The 18,511-nt window shown below is 35.9% G+C and overlaps 3 protein-coding genes across 4 annotated transcripts; 2 read left to right on the top strand and 1 right to left on the bottom strand.

The window, feature by feature from the left end:
- Positions 1-836: 836 nt before the first annotated feature.
- LOC142613062 (SWR1-complex protein 4) lies at positions 837-9,895 on the bottom strand. Of its 2 annotated transcripts, none has more exons than XM_075785246.1 (17): positions 9,526-9,895; positions 9,334-9,420; positions 8,574-8,639; positions 8,427-8,486; positions 8,207-8,263; positions 6,892-7,021; positions 6,557-6,624; positions 6,283-6,375; positions 6,131-6,178; positions 5,376-5,552; positions 4,951-5,061; positions 4,326-4,421; positions 2,019-2,090; positions 1,885-1,942; positions 1,724-1,758; positions 1,482-1,598; positions 837-1,188 (listed from the first exon to the last, which is right to left on the bottom strand). In XM_075785246.1, exons 1-16 carry the CDS (start codon positions 9,637-9,639, stop codon positions 1,518-1,520), a joined length of 1,353 nt encoding a protein of 450 aa, XP_075641361.1. In that variant the 5' UTR covers positions 9,640-9,895; the 3' UTR covers positions 837-1,188; positions 1,482-1,517. The 2 variants fall into 2 exon arrangements, with proteins under 2 accessions (XP_075641361.1, XP_075641362.1); XM_075785247.1 differs by having other exon boundaries at positions 1,885-1,918.
- Positions 9,896-13,153: 3,258 nt separating this feature from the next.
- Positions 13,154-13,783, top strand: LOC142612117 (uncharacterized protein At4g02000-like). The gene has a single exon (XM_075784241.1). The coding sequence runs from the start codon at positions 13,154-13,156 to the stop codon at positions 13,781-13,783; it is 630 nt and encodes a 209-aa protein (XP_075640356.1).
- Positions 13,784-14,747: 964 nt separating this feature from the next.
- Positions 14,748-15,389, top strand: LOC142612116 (uncharacterized). Its single transcript, XM_075784240.1, has one exon. It carries the CDS (start codon positions 14,748-14,750, stop codon positions 15,387-15,389), a length of 642 nt encoding a protein of 213 aa, XP_075640355.1.
- Positions 15,390-18,511: the final 3,122 nt, after the last annotated feature.

Genomic DNA, 18,511 nt, shown 5'->3' with positions numbered 1-18,511 from the left:
AAAAATCACGTTAAAAGGACACAGAAAGCACCATTAAATCACGTTTTGAAATTGCAAACATATATTTTTTTTTAAATATCCAAAATGTGACAACCAAACGGGTACTAAATGGATCATTTTCTCACAATTTCATGATGTATAAATATAAAATATAACATTGTACATTATAATGATATTGCAAGGGACACATTTAAATTTGTAGTAATTTTTTTTAAATACAGATACATTAAAATTACAATTTATTACATCCACTTCATGATAATTGCTCTTTATTATCTTATTCAATGACAAAAAGCTTGGATTACCAAACAACTATTGGTTTCATGAGAGCTTGTTGGTTAGACACACCCAAATCCACAATAAGCTTAGGTGTCAACTTGTAATTAGTTCACCTAATCCCTCTCCCCCCCCCCGGCGCGCAGGGGCCGCCAAAGAGCAAGTACCTGTCATGATTCTGTGTAAGTGATGAAAGTCAATCATAAATTAATGCCCAAACATGTTATGATAGCTGCGGGCGGTGGATTCACAGATATTTTTCTGAAAATTCCCCTGTTGAAGGGGCAGAGGAAATGAGGTTGAGGCTTGTGTGTGTATGCATGTGCATATAGAGCTTAGTTTAGAAATTTATATAATTACTAATATACCCCACCCCGTGTCTCAAACCAGAGATTGGACATTTTATTTTGAGGTAGACAAAGTTCATTTCCGGAACCGAGGGCTTGATACCAAGTATAAAGTGGGTTTTGATCTTTTCCCCATTTTGCCTTCGAATTATGATTATGCCAGTGACTTCTCAAGTCTCCACTACCTGGCTAAGCTGTTCTTTCTCAGAATCTTGTAAAAAATCATATATTCAGGGCAGATGAGAAATTAGTATGCTTGAATACAAGTCATTGTATAATTGCACTAAGAAAAAAAAAACTTCTACAAGAACTGCTCCCATGCCTCACACGGGTCAACCACTAGTTTCTTATGTACAAGAAATTCATCATTCACAGAGCTTGCTATTTCCCCACCTTGCTACAAACATCGCGGCATAAACTTAACTAAATTAAGAATGATACATGAGCTAAGCAAAACTTATTTTTTTGGTAAGTTACACAAACTAAACTTCCCTATAAGGAACATGAGTTGGTCATGAGTTAGTGCTTCTACTTCTGACTGCCACAAAACATCATACTTGATATTCTGCATAGAAAGGTTCAGCAACCAAAAAAATTACCTTCAGTATATATTCTGCATTCTACAATAACACAACCACAATGAACTCTGCATTCTACGTTTTTTATTTTTTATTCTACAATAACACAACCATTTAAAATTTGTATAGCTTGTATCAAAAAAAAAAAAAAAAGTTTGTATAGCTATAAAGTTACTTTCCATATATTATAACTTACAATATTTTTATTCAATATATATATATATATATATATAGAGAGAGAGAGAGAGAGAGAGAGAGAGAGGTGTATTCTGCATTCTACATTTTTTTAAGTTCTTTTGCTTCCGGACTCTTAGATTCATAGTTCTGATGCCTTTAATTTTCGGGGCCTTTTAGACTGAGCTGGCGATGATGGAGCTTCTGATAACCTTCCAGGTGCCTTAAAGTTACAATCAAAAAGAAAGATTCTATTACATTCAGCAAAGAATGCAGAGAAGCAAAAATGGGGGGGGGGGGGGGGGGGGGGTGCGACCATTAAACAACAGGATGTAGACAACTGTGTACCTTGCGTTTCTGGTCCCTTTTGCCGACTCTTTCCCCTGATATACCAATAATACATGATTCTGAGTATTACTATAAAAATGACTTACCTCAATAGGAAAACAAAAAACCATGCAGTCTAGCATTTATAATGCAAAGATGAGAGATACAATGTCCAATATTACCTCCAAAACTCATGTCAGGAACAAAGGTCCTATCCTGATCCCCACCACGGTTTGGACGCTGTTAGCAATTGAGAATCAAAATCTCAAGATTTGGAAACAAAACCATAAGGAATGAAGAAAAGACAATTTACTACCTTAGGCGTGCTTGGTGTATCAGCATATGAGCCATCACGAAAAGATGAACCTTCTGCCTCCTTATATTGCAACTGATTATCAAACATTCAAAAGATAAAATGTCAAAGAAGACCAATAATTGAGGAATGCGAAACACTTCTCTGTATTGTCATGCTTAAATATTTACAAAAAAAGTGCGAGATACTAGGTTGAGAGAATACATTCAGGTTGACAGAGTATATGACAAAATATTTGTCGTACCCTTCCCAAGTAGTTCTATATCCCTAGCATAAGCCACTTGCTTATATCTCTCTTTTCTTTTTCTTTTTTTTGGATAAGTGACTTGCTTATATTTCAGGAATTCATAAATTCATGTTAAAATAAGAAACTATATAACCCAAACATCTAGCTTTCCCTCCTTGTGTGAATGACTGAGCAGCAACTGGAAAAGTACATTTATCATGGAATGCTTATTTATTTATTAATTTTTTGATAATCTGCAATGGAATTAAACAAAGGAAACGAAACAAGGGGGATAATCTTCCTCACAAATCGACTTAATAGCACTTGGAAGATTACCCTTATTAAAACAGACAGCCAAACAGGAATTTAAAGCAAACTTAGCAGTTGTGTGAGCAGCAGAATTGCATTTTCTGTTGACCCAAACAAAAGAACTCAAAAAAGACTTAGCTAGAATTTTTTTTTTTTTTTTTTGTTGCTAATCCTTAGCTAGAATCTTAACGTCACTAATGTTAGAACATATAGCCCAGTCAGGGGTGATATTGGAAGATAAAGGATCGTAGCATGCTTTAGCATCCCCTTCAAAGATAAGACAGTCCCAATGCTCTTTGGCAGCAAGCTCTACTGCCCAGAGAATGGCAGATACTTCGGCCTGAATGGGGGGGGGGGGGGGGGGGAGGCATAAATGCAACAGTTTGGTCCACACTTTAATCACTTCATCATGGAATGTTAATTGAAACTGGATATTGAGCCATCAATTCAGTAAGAATATGACTGCCCAAAACATGAAAAATAACCAGGGCCAACTGCCCCCAAAAGGATGCAGTTGGTTCGGAGGCATTGCTATCCAGATGGACATGCGCCTCAGTTTCCAAAAGTAGTTTTCAATTCACATCCTTAAATCAGCAAATCACTTCCTGAATGATGAATAACCCACATTATGCCTGAAATTTAAAGGATCTGGTAAAGTCATTTAGGGTGTTTGTTTGGAGGTAAAATAAGGTGAATGGAAAATTTTGGAGAGAAAATAGGAAAAAAAACTTTTTTGAGTGTGTTTGGTTAGGTGAGGAAGAAAAATAAATAGTGGAGCTTATGTGTTTTCTCCCCAGGCCTACTAATAAGTTTTCTCCCCAAAATGGAGGAAAAACTGAGTGGGGATGAATTTTTTCTTAATTGACAAAAATGTCTGTGTGCACATTCTTCAAGTTGCCTTTATTTTTATTATTATTATTATTTTTTTTTATCTTTTCCCCTAGGCAGTATGTTGCCCTTTTCTTTTTTTTTTTTTTTTTTTTTTTTTTTTTTTTTTTTTTTTTCACTGGGCAGTACCGTTGCCCTTTTTTTGTTTTTTGTTTTTTGTTTTTTTTTTCTGGGCTGTTGCCCCTTTTTTTTCTATTCTTTTTGTTTTTTTTTTATTTTTTTTATTTTTTTTTTTCCTGGCAGTAACATTACCTCTTCATTTTTTGGGGATATTATTTTTAACTTTTTAATAAATTTGGATGATTGCTCTTTTTTTTTGTGGTTATTTGTCACTTTTATTGTTTTAATTAAGCATCATTCTTTAACAAGGGTATATGAGTAAATTTATTCAAACTGATTTTTTTCATCCTTCCACTTTTCCACTCTCAATCAAACAAAAAGGAGAGAAAATAAAATATTTTCTATCCTCTCACTTTCTCATCCTCTCACTATTTTCTATCCTCCCACTTTTCCACCCCTTTAACCAAACGGACTCTTAGTAAATTGTAGAACCTTAACAAACCAAGCAATAATAGTAAGCAGAGATAAACTTGATATATATATATATAAAGAAGCAAGGTGCCACAATTACTACAGATTTGTCTTAATGAAAAGAAAAATAAGAGGGCAAATGAACTTGATAAAGATGCTTGTCCAGAACACTAAAAAATTCAAATTGGACAAAATAGCAAGATTTCAATTCATTTGATGAGGAAGAAATGCATAAACATGTGCACATAACCAATGTAAGAGAGGAACGTTTGCTACCTTAAAACAAATTAAATACAGAGAAGACGATGTCGACAGAAGAAATTATTTTAAATGTAAAGAATAAACATTTGTGATACCTGTTTCTGAAGATTCAGCAGAGTCAATATTTCTTTTCTTAATTCGAGATGCTCTGCACAAACTGATTTAGTTGGAACTCTTGGTTTTAGATTGACCTGTAAAAGATAAGGACAAAGTATTATACCCTTTTGTGTAATATTAAGGGGGGAAAAAAAGATACAGGAGTATTGCTCATAGAGTGAAACAACGATTTAGCAATTCAAAAAGCATCTAACCATAAGAAATCTTCCTGTAAATTAAGGATAGAGTCTGGTTGCTCTTAGACATACTTAAAATGAATACCAAATATTAAAAAGAAAAAAAGATGAATATATATGGTAGTCCTTGGATTTTTTCTGGGTCTTTATAAATATCAAGATAAATATTGTTTGTTTTATTGCGCATTTTCAAAATAATTTCTTAAAAGATAATATCAATTGCATGAACATGTTATTTTTAGGAGATATCTATGATAAACCCGCAATAACAATATTACACAAACACAAATGAAGAAAAGGAATTAACTTTAATGGGATAAAATCTCAATCTTGCCGGTCACATGGATATTATACTATCCACCAACTCATGATATGACAAGGAATGAGTATATCTACAGCAATAATAGTTCAGGGAGCAGAAACAAACCCCAAGTTCTTGTAAAGTTTGCTCAACCCGCTTTATTGTCCGAAGTCCAGCAGATGAGCTTGCAGCTTGCACCATTTGGTCAAGTGCATACGTTCTCAAATACACTCGAAGCTGAAAATTTTCACAATCAGTGAGAGCATGTTTTCAAGTACAGATGAATTTGGCAATAGACTCAAGGTGAACAAATTTCTGGAAAGAAAACATTTTCAGGTGAGGCACATTAAACTCAAAATTTTTTATTGGCAGAAAATAAAAGAGAAAGAGAAGCAATTACAAAAGAGTTAATTTAAATAATATCAGAAACAAAAAGTTGAACTATAAGTAAATTGAGAGGTATTGACATGATTGTGCACAAACATGCCAACACACGTGCATGCACACATACACACACAGCACATAACTGACAAACAGACTATTAATTGTACCATGCGAAGAGAAGCTAGAGTAGAGGCATTGTCCGCTGTTAATGCTGAAGATGCAACTGTTGCAGAGGGAAGCTGAACATTGGATGAAGGTGATACAGTATCACCCGGAAAACTAGCTCTCTCAGCACTTTCTGGACCAGCATTTGATGGAACAGGCAACTCAGACTCTTCAGCTACCTGAAAACACATAAATGAAGCAAATAAACTAACCTGTAGAACACATACACAATGACACGTGCAATACACAGTAACTCATGCCTTCCTTTATGATATCATAATATAAATTATAATCTCACAACATGATAGCTAACAACCCATTAATAACCATTCATGATACTTCTATTATCAATGACAACAAAGATGATTAAGCAAATGGATGCTGTATTCCATGAATAGTTTGTGGCAGAAGTGTGGAGTGCAGGTTCCAAAGATGAGGAAGTACAATTGAAACATTTTAAAATGATAGCCTCTGAAAAAGAAAAGGCGTATAGACTGAAGAAGGCATTGATGGTACAGCTTTAAAGCCAGCTTCTTTAGAACTTACAAGCACAGAGATACCAACTTCTCACCCAACATGGGAGCTTCAAGTAAACACCTTCAGTTTGATACCAAATTAGGGTTGATGCAAAATTAAAAAGATTAGAATTAATCCTTAGAGCCAGCTAAGTTTAAATAAGTATCCTCTTTCATGCATAACTTTGAATGTCACCAGTTACTAAAAAGGAACGAAATGGCATAAAAAATCAACACCTTACCTTTGCAGCCATCCGTGACTCAGTTATTTTTTTTGCTTCAGCAAGAACCTGGGGAAAGGGAGAGTGGATATCCAACAAACAAGTTACTAAAACAATTCAATTACTCAAAAATGCATAGGTAGAATGTTAGAAATGCATTTATTGGCTTAGACCTCAGCATCTTTTCGCTCTTGATGTTTTGTTTGAGAGAGGACCATGGATAATGCTCGCTTGCGTTCTATCTCTTGTGAAACATTGTAAGGTTCCTACATCAACAACGAATCAGATATTAAAACAGAAGAATATTGAAATACAGGCATATAGCAGACATCAAATTTATATAACAATATACAGTCAACTAAAGAAAATAATAATTTATGATCAACATGGGAACCTAACCTAAAAGACAAATATTCAAGTGTATATTGCATTAACAAGCTATCAAACCTTAACAAGAGGGTTCCCAGAAATGTCTCCAAGAGCTGGAGCTCTAGCAACCACTATGGCTCGACAAACTACACAGAAAATGCCACAGTTATGAAGAAAAGCAGTCAGATGTGTGTGTGTGTGTGTGTGTGTGTGTGTGTGTGTGTGTTATATGTATGTGTATATAGATCATTAAGTCACATACATAACCAGTGGGTCTTGAACCCATGAACTCTTCCTCCATCCCATATTTATGTGAGGAGGAAGCATCAATTGAGCTATAGCTCATTGGTATAATACTCAATGAATTTGAACCACAAAATCAGCAGCATAACGTAACAGAGATTGATCAATACCACTGTAATAACGATCCTTCAATTCCTCCACGGTCCGAGATGATGAGAACCTGTCAGCTATCACAATAAAGCGGAGATCAAATTGTTGGCACAAGTCAAACAACTGATCTGTCTCCTCCTTGGTCCATCCCTGACAAAGATGAAATATGAAAGAGATTTAGGTACTTAATCCAAAACATAATGCCACAAGATACAAACACTTTGACAGGATATTCCTACATCAACACAATATCAGTCCTGTGAAACATAAAATACATACTGACTTCTTTAATAAATAATAAACATATAAGAAAAAATCACAAAAAGGGTACACCATCCTAGCACACCAGAGGTATAAATGAAAATAAAGACATCTAAAGTTTAGCAGCTCTACAAAATCTCACAGAAGAAAAAGCTAGACAATAGTTGCAGTTATCCAATCATCTTTTTTTTCTAAGAAACAAAACCTTGATGTCTTAAACTGCAATTTCTCATCCTAAATTTTTTTTGAGAATTTTAGTCATGCCAAATACAACACATAAGCCAATGGCACAATATTAATCATAGATTTTTTGTGTTTCCCCAATTGACCTCCCCAACAAGCCAACAAGTCTACCAGAGAATGGCATGTCCCAGATGACACCAAAATAGAGAAAGCAGAAGACCAAAAGTCTCTTCTTATGGAGCAATGGAATTGTCAATGATTCACAGTCTCACTGCCTTTTTTTTACATACAACAGCAATGTACTATAATCATACTTCCCTCAGATTGTCAATTGTTAAAAAAATTTGCAATGCTACCACCTGAGTGAAAGATGCAACTCTAAGCAGTGGTTTCACCTGCCAGATTCTCTACCAAGGAAAAGATAGTTCCTAGTCTACTTTTCTCAAAACACTGTAATATGACCTAACCATGATTCCTTTGTTCTAGAAGCGAACCATATTATCCTGACCTAAGGAATCTAGATGACCAAGTAACATGCCAAGGAGAATAACCTATATCATCTGCCACTGTTGCATTCCTATCAGCTGCAATATGAAATAATACATGCTGATACCTAGTCACAAATCAATATGAAGCACAACTACAATCAAGAGATGATATTGTGAACGAAAATGTATGAAAAATGGTGTATAACTGGAACATTATATCCAAATACTGCAATTTTAACAAAATTTTGCAAATGAATGAAATACTTTTATAACGCTTAAAACTAAAATCATGACATGCCCAACGATATATATGTATTTGCCTTTTCAGCCTAATTAAAAGATGTCTTGCTATTAAGTAAAGGAAAAGACAATTAAAATGATGCAACCTTAACTTGATACCTACAGGATCATTCAAGTACTTCTCATACTCCTCATCCGTGTATTTGACAATGTCAACAGACTGCACCACATCACATAAATTAAATATATCAATCAAATGAAGAGAATGGCGTTAATGGTACATGTATAGCAGGAAAACTAATGGAAGGGTAAAAAACAACAAAAGAGCAGAGTAAACTCTTTTTAGCTTAGCTGCACAAAGATAAGAGTGTATGCTTGTATACCTTGTTATACTTGGCAAAGGAATAGTCCCCTGTTGGTGGAACACCATTTACAACCCTGACCTGCCAAGTAAAAGAGACAGGAAAATATCTTTAATACTCCCCTAATAACAATGCACTAGACAAATATCCAGACACACACAAACCTACCCAGTGATAAAGCTGCAAAGTATCTTTTCGAGCAGAATTTGTAAAAGGAAGCCACTGCCAAGTGATCTGAAGGCAGAATCCCAAATTTGTTAGGAATCATATCATATATTATAAACTCAATGAACTAAAACCATGTATATCATAAAATTTACCAACTTTAATATATCAACAGACGATCAACCCAAAGTAAACGAATAATATCAGAATGGAAAGCCATAACAAGTGGGAAACATTCTTGTACATCTATTATCAATTGACAAGAGCAGAGAACCAATATGCAATTGTTGAATTACACTTATCGTTATCAATCTGAAAGATAAGACAGCATCACCTTCTAGTTATGAATGTACAACTAAGCAACCCGGACACAAAAAAATAAGCTCAGTCTCTACAAAGTAACGACTAACAGCTAAAACCAAAGTCATTATCACCCAAGCTTCCATTACAAATTTTCCCATGAACATGCTAACTTAAACATCACATCAGACTCATAAGCTGCTCTAGCAAACCTCAACTCTAGATCAAAATTTAACACCACCAACAACCAAAAGTAAAATCTTAAAACCCGGTACATTAAAAAAGAAGACGAAAAATAACCTATCCAACAATGTAGCAATTAATAAGCAACAAAAACCTAACTTTAAAGCAAGAAATACCTCAACTTTGACAAAAAAGCATATTCAAGCTCATCCCAACGCATTATCTTCAACATAACTACCAAAACCTAAAGAAAAATTACACAAACAACAGAAAAGTTTACCTTCTCGTCCTTTGGAGGCTGCTTTTTCAATTGCGAAGAATCGATAGCGGGCATTAGAGGCGCCAAACCACCGGTTAGTGCATACACCTACATTTCCAAAACACCCCAACACAAAATCTAATCTAAATTCAACAAATTTAAGCGAAGAAAACCAGAATTCACATTCACACACACAGATAGAGATAGAGATACCTCGCGAGAAATGCCATCGGGCTTTCGCTGAGAGTCCTTTGGGGGTCTAGATTTTTTCTCTTGAGGAATAGGGAGAGAGTTCTTGGGCAAGCCAAGGATGTCTTTGGCATCCATTGTTGAAGAAAAACCCCAACCCCAAAAAAAAAAATTAGGGTTTTTCTTCTTCTTCTTCTTCTTCTTCGCTAGCTCTCTATTTTCAGTGAGAGGCTTGGAATTTCACAGTGCATGAGGAGGAGCGGAATTAGGGGAATTTATTTATTTTTGAGAGATTAGGGTTTTTGATTCGATCAATGAATTGCTCTTCGGTTCGAGCGCCAAAGTTTGGATCAGATTCAGGTTCAGAGCGATGACGATGCACTGGGTTTGCGGTTTGCTTCGTTTACATGCGGGATTGCGGGTGACTAACCGCACCGCTCCGATCCATGATCATATTATTCAAGGGCCCAACAACAATCCTATCAAAAAAAAAAAAAAAAGGGCCCAACAACAATAATTTTTTAATTTATTATAGAATAAACAACAACAATGAGTTTAGTTTTAAGTTTAACCAAGTCCCTTGTTAAGGCAGAGTTTATTTCAATGGAAATATATATATATATATATATATATATATATATATATATATATATATATATATATATATATATATATATATATTCTTCGATGGGCTCCACCAGAAGTTTTCCCCAGATAAAAGTCTACAAATAATCGTGAAAAAATTTAATGAACACTCTACTATGCTCACTGATGTCCTAGGGTCGCCTAGATTATTTTTTTATTCTTGGAACAGGCCTGAGTAAGGAGTTGTAAATATAAATTGCAATGCGGCGGTGGGCCTGGACCATTCATTCATTGCCATTGTGGCGAGAGATTGGAGAGGTGACTTGATTTTCTCCTTGTCTAAACGGGTGGAAACCAACCTCCCTCTCCAAGCAGAGGCTGAAGCCATTAATTTGGCGACTCATGTAGCTGTTAATCGTGGTTTTGAGAACGTTGTGGTTGAGAGCGATGCCAAAGCTTGCATTGAAGCTCTTAAAGCCCCCACTGATGCCGTGCCTTGGAGAATCTCAACCATAACTGCCGATACTCTTTTGTGGATATCATGACCAACAATTTGTTTTTAGGTGGGGTTTGAGAGAATCAAATAAAGCAGCCCATGTTTTAGCTTCTTGGTGCTTTGGGAAAAATATGTCTGGGTGTTTTGGTCAGGGTTATACTCCTAGCCCTTTTATGGATGTAATTAATTCAGAACATCTCAATGTTGTAGTTGTTGTTTAGTCCTTGTTCTTTGTGTTTGGTAATAAAAGTTTCTGATCATCAAAAAAAAATATATATATATATATATTCTTCAATTTTAGGTGTTTGTAATGGTTGAAAATGCTAGTTAATTTGAAAATAATTTTAAGTTTTTATTTTATAAAAGATAAAAACTCTATTCTAGTATAATTTAAGTATATATGTGCATAAAACTCCCTCCTAAAAACTTGAAACCTGGCCACAAATACTTATACTTGTAGAATAACCATCGCACCAACCAAGAGGTGTGCGATGGTTTGAAAATGGTTTATATTTTATACATGAGGTTGGGCATAAAATAGTTTATGCATATTATCTCCACAACTCGAGCCCCTTCCCACCCTAAGCCTCAACCTCCTTTGCATGTTGCCCCCACTCGCCTTCATAGATTAGGACCATCAACAATGAGATTAGACCATTGACAATGAGATCATACCACCGCAACCGAAACAAACACAACCTAAATGCAAAATGAATTTACAAAATAAGCTAGTTGAAACTCATTAGGTAACTTTGAGTGTAATGAGTGATATTAAGAATACTATAAGTTTTACTGCATAAGTTTAATAAATTGACGTGTCACTAATTACAAAAATTAATTTAAGTATTTATTTATTACTATGTTGTTTAAGTGGTACCAATCATATTTTTATCACAAAATTTGTAGGCGCTTAAACTAAAATTTGTAATAATTTTAGTATTTTCCAAAATGGAATACATATATCAAACATCAGTATCGATTATTATGATTAAGACTTCAACTTACCACTCTTTAAATTCTTAATATATTAAATATTAGTGTTCGCTACATCCTATGAAACTATTTTTAAAAAGGCTAAAATGCAAAACTTATCATCTATGTTTTACCAAAATTCATTTTAGTCCTCTAAGTTTCAAGTTTATTCAATTAAATTTTTTTCATCAACTTTTGTTATAAGTTGTTAATTTTCCAATTTTTAAAAATTTTCTTCAAAATTAGCGTTTGCTATATCCTATGAAACTAGTTTTAAAAAGGCGAAAATGCAAAACTCATCTTCTATGTTTCACCAAAATTCATTTCAGTCCTCTAAATTTCAAGTTTATTCAATTAAACTTTTTCCATCAACTTTTGTTATATATTGTTATTCTTCCAATTTTTTAAAATTTTCTTCAAAATTAGTGTTCGCTATATCCTATGAAACTGGTTTTAAAAAGGCTAAAATGCAGAACTCATCTTCTATGTTTCACCAAAATTCATTTTAGTCCTCTAAGTTTCAAGTTTATTTAATTAAAGTTTTTCCATAAACTTTTGTTATATGTTGTTAATTTACCAATTTTTTAAAATTTTCTTCAAAATTTTTAAATTAAAAAAAATCAATTAATGAGTGAAAGATATTTTCTAGATTTTTTTTTTCAAAAAATTTTAGCAAAAGTTGACAAAAAGACCTTAATTGAATAAATTTAAAACTTAGAGGACTAAAATAAACGAAAGTAAAGTTAGAGAACTGAAATGAATTTTAGAGAAATTTAGAAAGTGAACTTTGCATTTTAGCCTTTTAAAAATATAGAGAATTTATTGTGGGGAGAAAAAACCGTCCACATGTTCATTACGATGAGACATGGTATGGTAAGGAATATCAACTAGCTTTAGGTGTGATTTAATTTGTTACCATCTAATTAAGTGGAAAATGTGCGAGATTGAAATTCCCAACTTCTCCATTAGAATATTAATTATTTTTTGATAAAAATCTATATTTACTTACATCATGGATCCTATAACTTTAACATATTATGGGCCTGGGTTTTATTGCAATCGGGTCCACATGGCAGCAGATCTAATGGGTCCTTCCCTTGAAAAAGCCTTTGGTACTTACTCTCATAATCCTCACTTGCTAACTGTGCTCCCAGAACTGTCTCAGAAAATATTTACTTCACATAGCAAGAGAGCAATAGCTGAAGTTTCTTCCTCAAGGTATAACAGTTAAATTTTGTGACACACTACTACTAGCTAGAGTCAGTGTGAGAAAGTGTTACACACACTTTCCATTGAACTTATTTGTTTGTCAGCTTTTGACTTTGTTCCTCAAGTAATTTTATTTGCAGGTTGTACGTTGTTTCATTCATTAGTCGAATTGCTAGCTAGCTATGAAAATGCATGGGATTATCACCAATTAATAATACCTCTTGAGAACATCTCTCTCTCTTACGACTGGTGAGTTTTCTCTCCCACTACTGGTGAGGCTTCTTCCTTCTCACTATAGGTGAGTCCGTGTTTTTCTTTTCTTAACTAGCTCAGACCTCAGTAATCAATTTTTCTCTTGTCTTGGACAATCAAACTCTCTTCCCTGGTAGCATGGATTCGGATTTTATTGAGCGGATACAGAATATCACGTTGACTAAGGAAGAAGGGGAGGTGATTAAGGTTGGAGGAACACACAGAGACAAAATACTTGAGGAATGCTCACTCTGTCTACTTGGACATTTCCTTACAACACGTTCTTACAACCAAGGTGCTGCTAAATCTTTAATTAGGTTGGTGTGGAAGATGGGATCCGATCTGAAGATTGTGGACGTGGGAAGTGGTCTGTTCCAATTCAAGTTTGCGCTGGAAAGTCAGCTGAAGTGGGTTATCCACAATGGCCAGGGGAGTTTTGAAAATCACCCTCTAGTCCTACGGAGATGGGAGAGGGGCATGACGGCCAGTACAGTTACTTTCAACTCTATCACACTATGGGTTCAGGTGTGGGGCTTGCCATTTGATTTAATGTCTGAGGAAGCTTGTAGGGACATCGGTGGTGGACTGGGGAAAGTTGTGGAGATAGACAACAAGGCTTTTTCATCCGAACAGGCCCGCTTTGTTAAGGTGAGGGTCGAACTGCCCCTTGATAAACCACTACGACGTAGTGGAGTGGTAGCTAACCCCGAGGGAGATAAGGTTCGTGTCGGCTTCAAGTATGAGCGCTTGGTTCGGTTCTGCTATTAGTGTGGGAAAATAGGCCATGAAGCAAAAGAATGCTCCTGCCTGAGGGACCAAAACTAGCGTGGATACCCTTATGGAGAGTTGCCGAAGGCAGGTTTCAAGTGACCCACAAGAAACTCAGAGAGAAGGGACGAGCAACCACCATACAGAGACTCTATGGATGAGGGAGATCACGTCATCAGGTCTCCGTCTCGCACCACACAACCACCCATAACTGACGTAGTTAGTGATCAAGCTGGCACCGAGTTTACTTAGGGATACGTTACAAATCTTTAAAAACCGTTGGGGGCGATAATTATGGACAAGGATAATCATGCGGCCACAACAGTTTTAATGGACACATTAATCTCGGGATTTACCTCACCCCAAAAGGAAATCGGTCTCTCAAATAATGAAGGAGACGTGAGCACGACAAAATTTATTCAAGAAATGGATGCGGTGAAAATGACACAGCCATGTGAAACGGATAACTTGATTAGTGTAACTGTGGATTACGTATTTGTGGATTTGAATCAGAGCAGAAACATTAAACAATCACGTGGGGCAACACATGAGACACGAGAAACACTAGTAGGGCAAACGTGGAAAAGAACAACATGTAACCCTAACTTCTCCACACCTGTTTCTTCTCGGGTTCAGTGGCTGTGGGTTCAAAGAGGACGTACAAGGAAACTGTATCAGATAAGGATGAGATTTTGGTGGAGGGATGTTGCAAGAGTATCAAGCGTGGCAAAATTGTGGGAGATAACCATGATAGCAATATTCCAACGGCGGAGGCTGATGAATAGTACTGCCAAGCCCAATGAATCTGTTAAGTTGGAACTGTCGTAGGCTTGGGAACTAAACGACAGTTAACGTCCTCTCTCATTTAGTGAGGGAAAAAGCTCTTAGTGTTTTGTTTCTGATGGAGACAAAACAATCCGTGGAAGAGATGCGAAGGGTGCAGGCTGATTTACCCTATTGATGTATGGTGGTTGTTCCAAGTATTCATAGAAGGGGTGGATTGGTGCTTTTATGGAAGGAAGACGTTGATTTGCATGTACAAACTTATTCACCACATCATATTGATGCGTTGATTAGGGATGAAAATTCTGTTTGGAGATTTACCGGATTCTACAGGTGGCCTGAAGAACAAAGAAAGCGTGATTCATGGCAGTTGCTCAAGCACCTTTATGCTAGGAATTTGCATCCATGGTTATGTTGTGGGGATTTCAACGAAATTCTAAGCATGGAGGAAAAGCAGGGCAGACTCCCTAGGCCTCTAAGGTCGATGCTAGACTTTAGGGAGGAACTCTTGTTTTGTGGACTAGCAGACTTGGGTTATCGAGGTAATATCTTTACTTGGGATAATGGAAGGTTGGGCAAGGACTTGGTGCAAGAGAGGTTTGACAGGGCGTGTGCAAACATTGAGTGGAAAGCCCTTTTTCCCCATGTCAAGGTTAGTCATCTCCAGGTGTCATATTCTGATCATGTGCATATTCTAATATCAACTGTTGAACCTGTCAATCCTAGGGGGAACAGGAGGCTGCCAAGGCGTTTTGAAGAGAAGTGGGTTGCTCATCCAGATTGTGAAAGGGTGATCCGTGAGGCTTGGGAACTACCTGTCTGAAATGGGAGCCCAATGTTTAAACTTTTTGAAAAAATCAAGCAATGCCGACATGCTTTGGTGGACTGGAGCAGAATTACTTTGGGGAATTCTAAAACAAAATTAAATGAAAAAAAATGCAGCACTTGAAGAGCTATCAAGGGAGAACAAGGCTGACTACATGCAAAGAATTAGAACATTGAAATCAGAAATTAAGACCATTCTACACCAAGACAAACTCTTTTAGAGGCAAAGGTCTCAGTCCATTTGGTTACCTGTAGGAGACAAAAATACTAAATTTTTCCACCAACAAGCTAGTCAGCAGCGTCGTAAAAATCACATATCAGGTATCTAGGATGTAAATGGTAGCTGGAAAACATCTGAGGATCAGATTACACAGGTTGCTAAAAACTATTTCTAGAATCTCTTCACTTCAGAAAATCCCACGGATATGGGGAGTGTACTAGATGTGGTGGACAAGAGGTTTACATCAGAGATGAATGCTTCCCTATTACAGTGGTACACAGCTGAAGAAGTCAGACAGGCCCTTTTCCAAATGCACCCATCAAAATCCCCTGGCCCTGATGGTATGTCCCCTTTTTTCTTTCAGAAATTTTGGAATATTGTGGGGGATGATGTAATTAAGGCTATTCTTTCAGTATTAAATTCTGGACATATGCTGTGTAAAATGAATTTTACTTATATAGTTCTTATTCCAAAAAAGAATGATCCTTTGGTGATGGCTGACTATAGGCCTATAAGATTGACTAATGTTGTATCTAGAATTTTATCTAAGGTGATGACAAACAGATTAAAGCTTGTGCTGCCAAATGTTCTTTTTGAGGCCTAAAGTGCTTTTGTTCTGAATCGTTTGATCATTGACAACACCACTGTGGCTTATGAAATACTACACGGGATGAGGAATAAATAGAAAGGCAAAGTGGGACAAATGGCAATAAGCTGGATATTAGCAAGGCATATGATCAAGTGGAATAGGGTTTTTTGCGAAGTATAATGCTAAAGCTTGGCTTAGACCGTAGATGGGTAAATATGGCCACGGAGACAATTACTACAGCATCCTATTTAGTACTTATCAATGGGGAACCGAAGGGTTTTATTACTCCCACAAGGGGAATAAAACAAGGAGACCTGCTCTCACCATATTTGTACCTATTATGCACGGAAGGGTTGTCTGCTTTATTGAGGAAAGCTGAAGAGAGTCGAGCACTTAAGGGTGTATTGTCTAGCCAACAGGGGACGTATCTCCCATCTTTTATTTGTTGATGATACTATGTTATTTTGCCAAGCCATGGTTGAAGAATGTCAAAGACTGCTAGATCTCTTGGGCAAATATGAAGTGGCATCTGGTCAAGCAATAAATAGGCAGAAAACATTATTATTCTTTAGCAAGAATACAAGGTGGGAGGTAAAAAGTGACATCCAACAAATGTTGGGGGCTAGAATAATGTTAGAATGTGAGAAGTATCTCGACCTCCCAATGCCTAAGAGCAGTCTTCACTTCTTCCTCTATGTATGTGTGGGTCAAGGATTGGGCCATTTCCTCGGTCACCACCTGATCCACTGATTTGATCACCTTTTCCACATCCATTGAATTGGAAGAAGTATATAGTTGCTTGTAGTACTCCTTTACTATGTTGGCTATTTTATCCTCCTTGGTTTGCCACACTCCAAACCTATCATACAACCCCACAATGTTGTTCTTCCTTCTTCTTTGGCTCGCCCTTTGGTGGAAGAATTTTGTGTTTTTATCTCCTGTCGGTAACCATATGGAGCACGATCGTTGTCTCCAAATTAGCTACCTTTGTTATTATTTTAAAGAGAAATCAGCAATTAGTAATTTCTCTCCTTACCTAACTCAACATCTCCTTCTCTGTCTACACTAAAAAATCCTTATTAAAAACCAAATGGAAGTGTTTGTAAGTTGAACTTCGTGCGATAAGTGCGACTTTATTTTTTTATTTTTTATGAATGAAATAAAGTATAATTTTGGATAGACTAAAATGATTAAAAAAAATACATATAGTCAATCCTAATTACTATGTTAAGAATTCACAATTGAATAAATTTTGAGACTAAATTTTTGTGGTCGTCGTGTTAAACATTATATTTTCTCTCGGGTTATAATTTATATATATATATATATATATATATATATAATTTTTATATAGAGAATATGTAATCGAAATAGTAAAAATATTTATGGTTGCAGTACGCAATTGTTACCGATCGAGCATTTGATATTGGTTGTAGACTTGTGAATGCGTACAGAAATGCAGGCACCAAGGCTTAGAGGTGTGCATGGGCCGGGTTGGGTCTGGTTAAGGGGATTTTTTGACCCTACCCACCATGGTGGGTCAAAAAAAATTCAACCTAACCCAACCCAACCCACATGGGTCGGGTTGAACCCATGGATTGGACAAATTATTATTATTATTATTATTATTATTATTAAATTGAGTAAAAAAAAATATAAATATAAATATATTTAAAAATCCCAAAGATTAGTATCAATGTAACTCCTTAAAGGCAAACAACACTAGTGACTAAACAACAATAGTAATTTACTAGGGTTTGTGTGAATTAATTGACTTTTATATAGGATAGGCAGAGCTAGTTATTTTAAAAAATTTATTAATTATATAATATATTTTAAATATATATATATATATATATTAAATATATGGGTGGGTTGGGTCGGGTTTGGCGGGTTTTGAATTTTATGACCCAAACCCAACCCAACCCAACCCGCTATAAAAATTTTTTTTGTAACCCAACCAACTAAGTCTTGAAAACCGACCCAACCCAGTAGATTGGGTCGAGTCTGGTCGGTTTTGACGAGTTTGCTGCACACTCGTACCAAGGCTTATTATCCGGCTTTGAGAAACCTTTTGATACAATTAATATACAACTGGAAGAGGCCATAACTGTTCTTTCGGGTCTGTAAAGTAAAGTAAAGTAAAGTAAATGGGATATCCTTGTGACTGCTAGGCTGGAAGCTAGAGTATACGGTACTTGTATGTTGTATCTTTTTTTATTAAATTAATTTGCTCTATTCTTTACTGATTCTCTTTTCTTTAACTTTGGTAAGAATGCCTGACAAGTTGGTGGATATGAATATGAAGCTT

This window comes from Castanea sativa, chromosome 10, assembly GCF_040712315.1.
Source record: "Castanea sativa cultivar Marrone di Chiusa Pesio chromosome 10, ASM4071231v1".
Taxonomy (NCBI): domain Eukaryota; kingdom Viridiplantae; phylum Streptophyta; class Magnoliopsida; order Fagales; family Fagaceae; genus Castanea; species Castanea sativa.
This window is presented reverse-complemented; position numbering and strand designations above follow the sequence as displayed.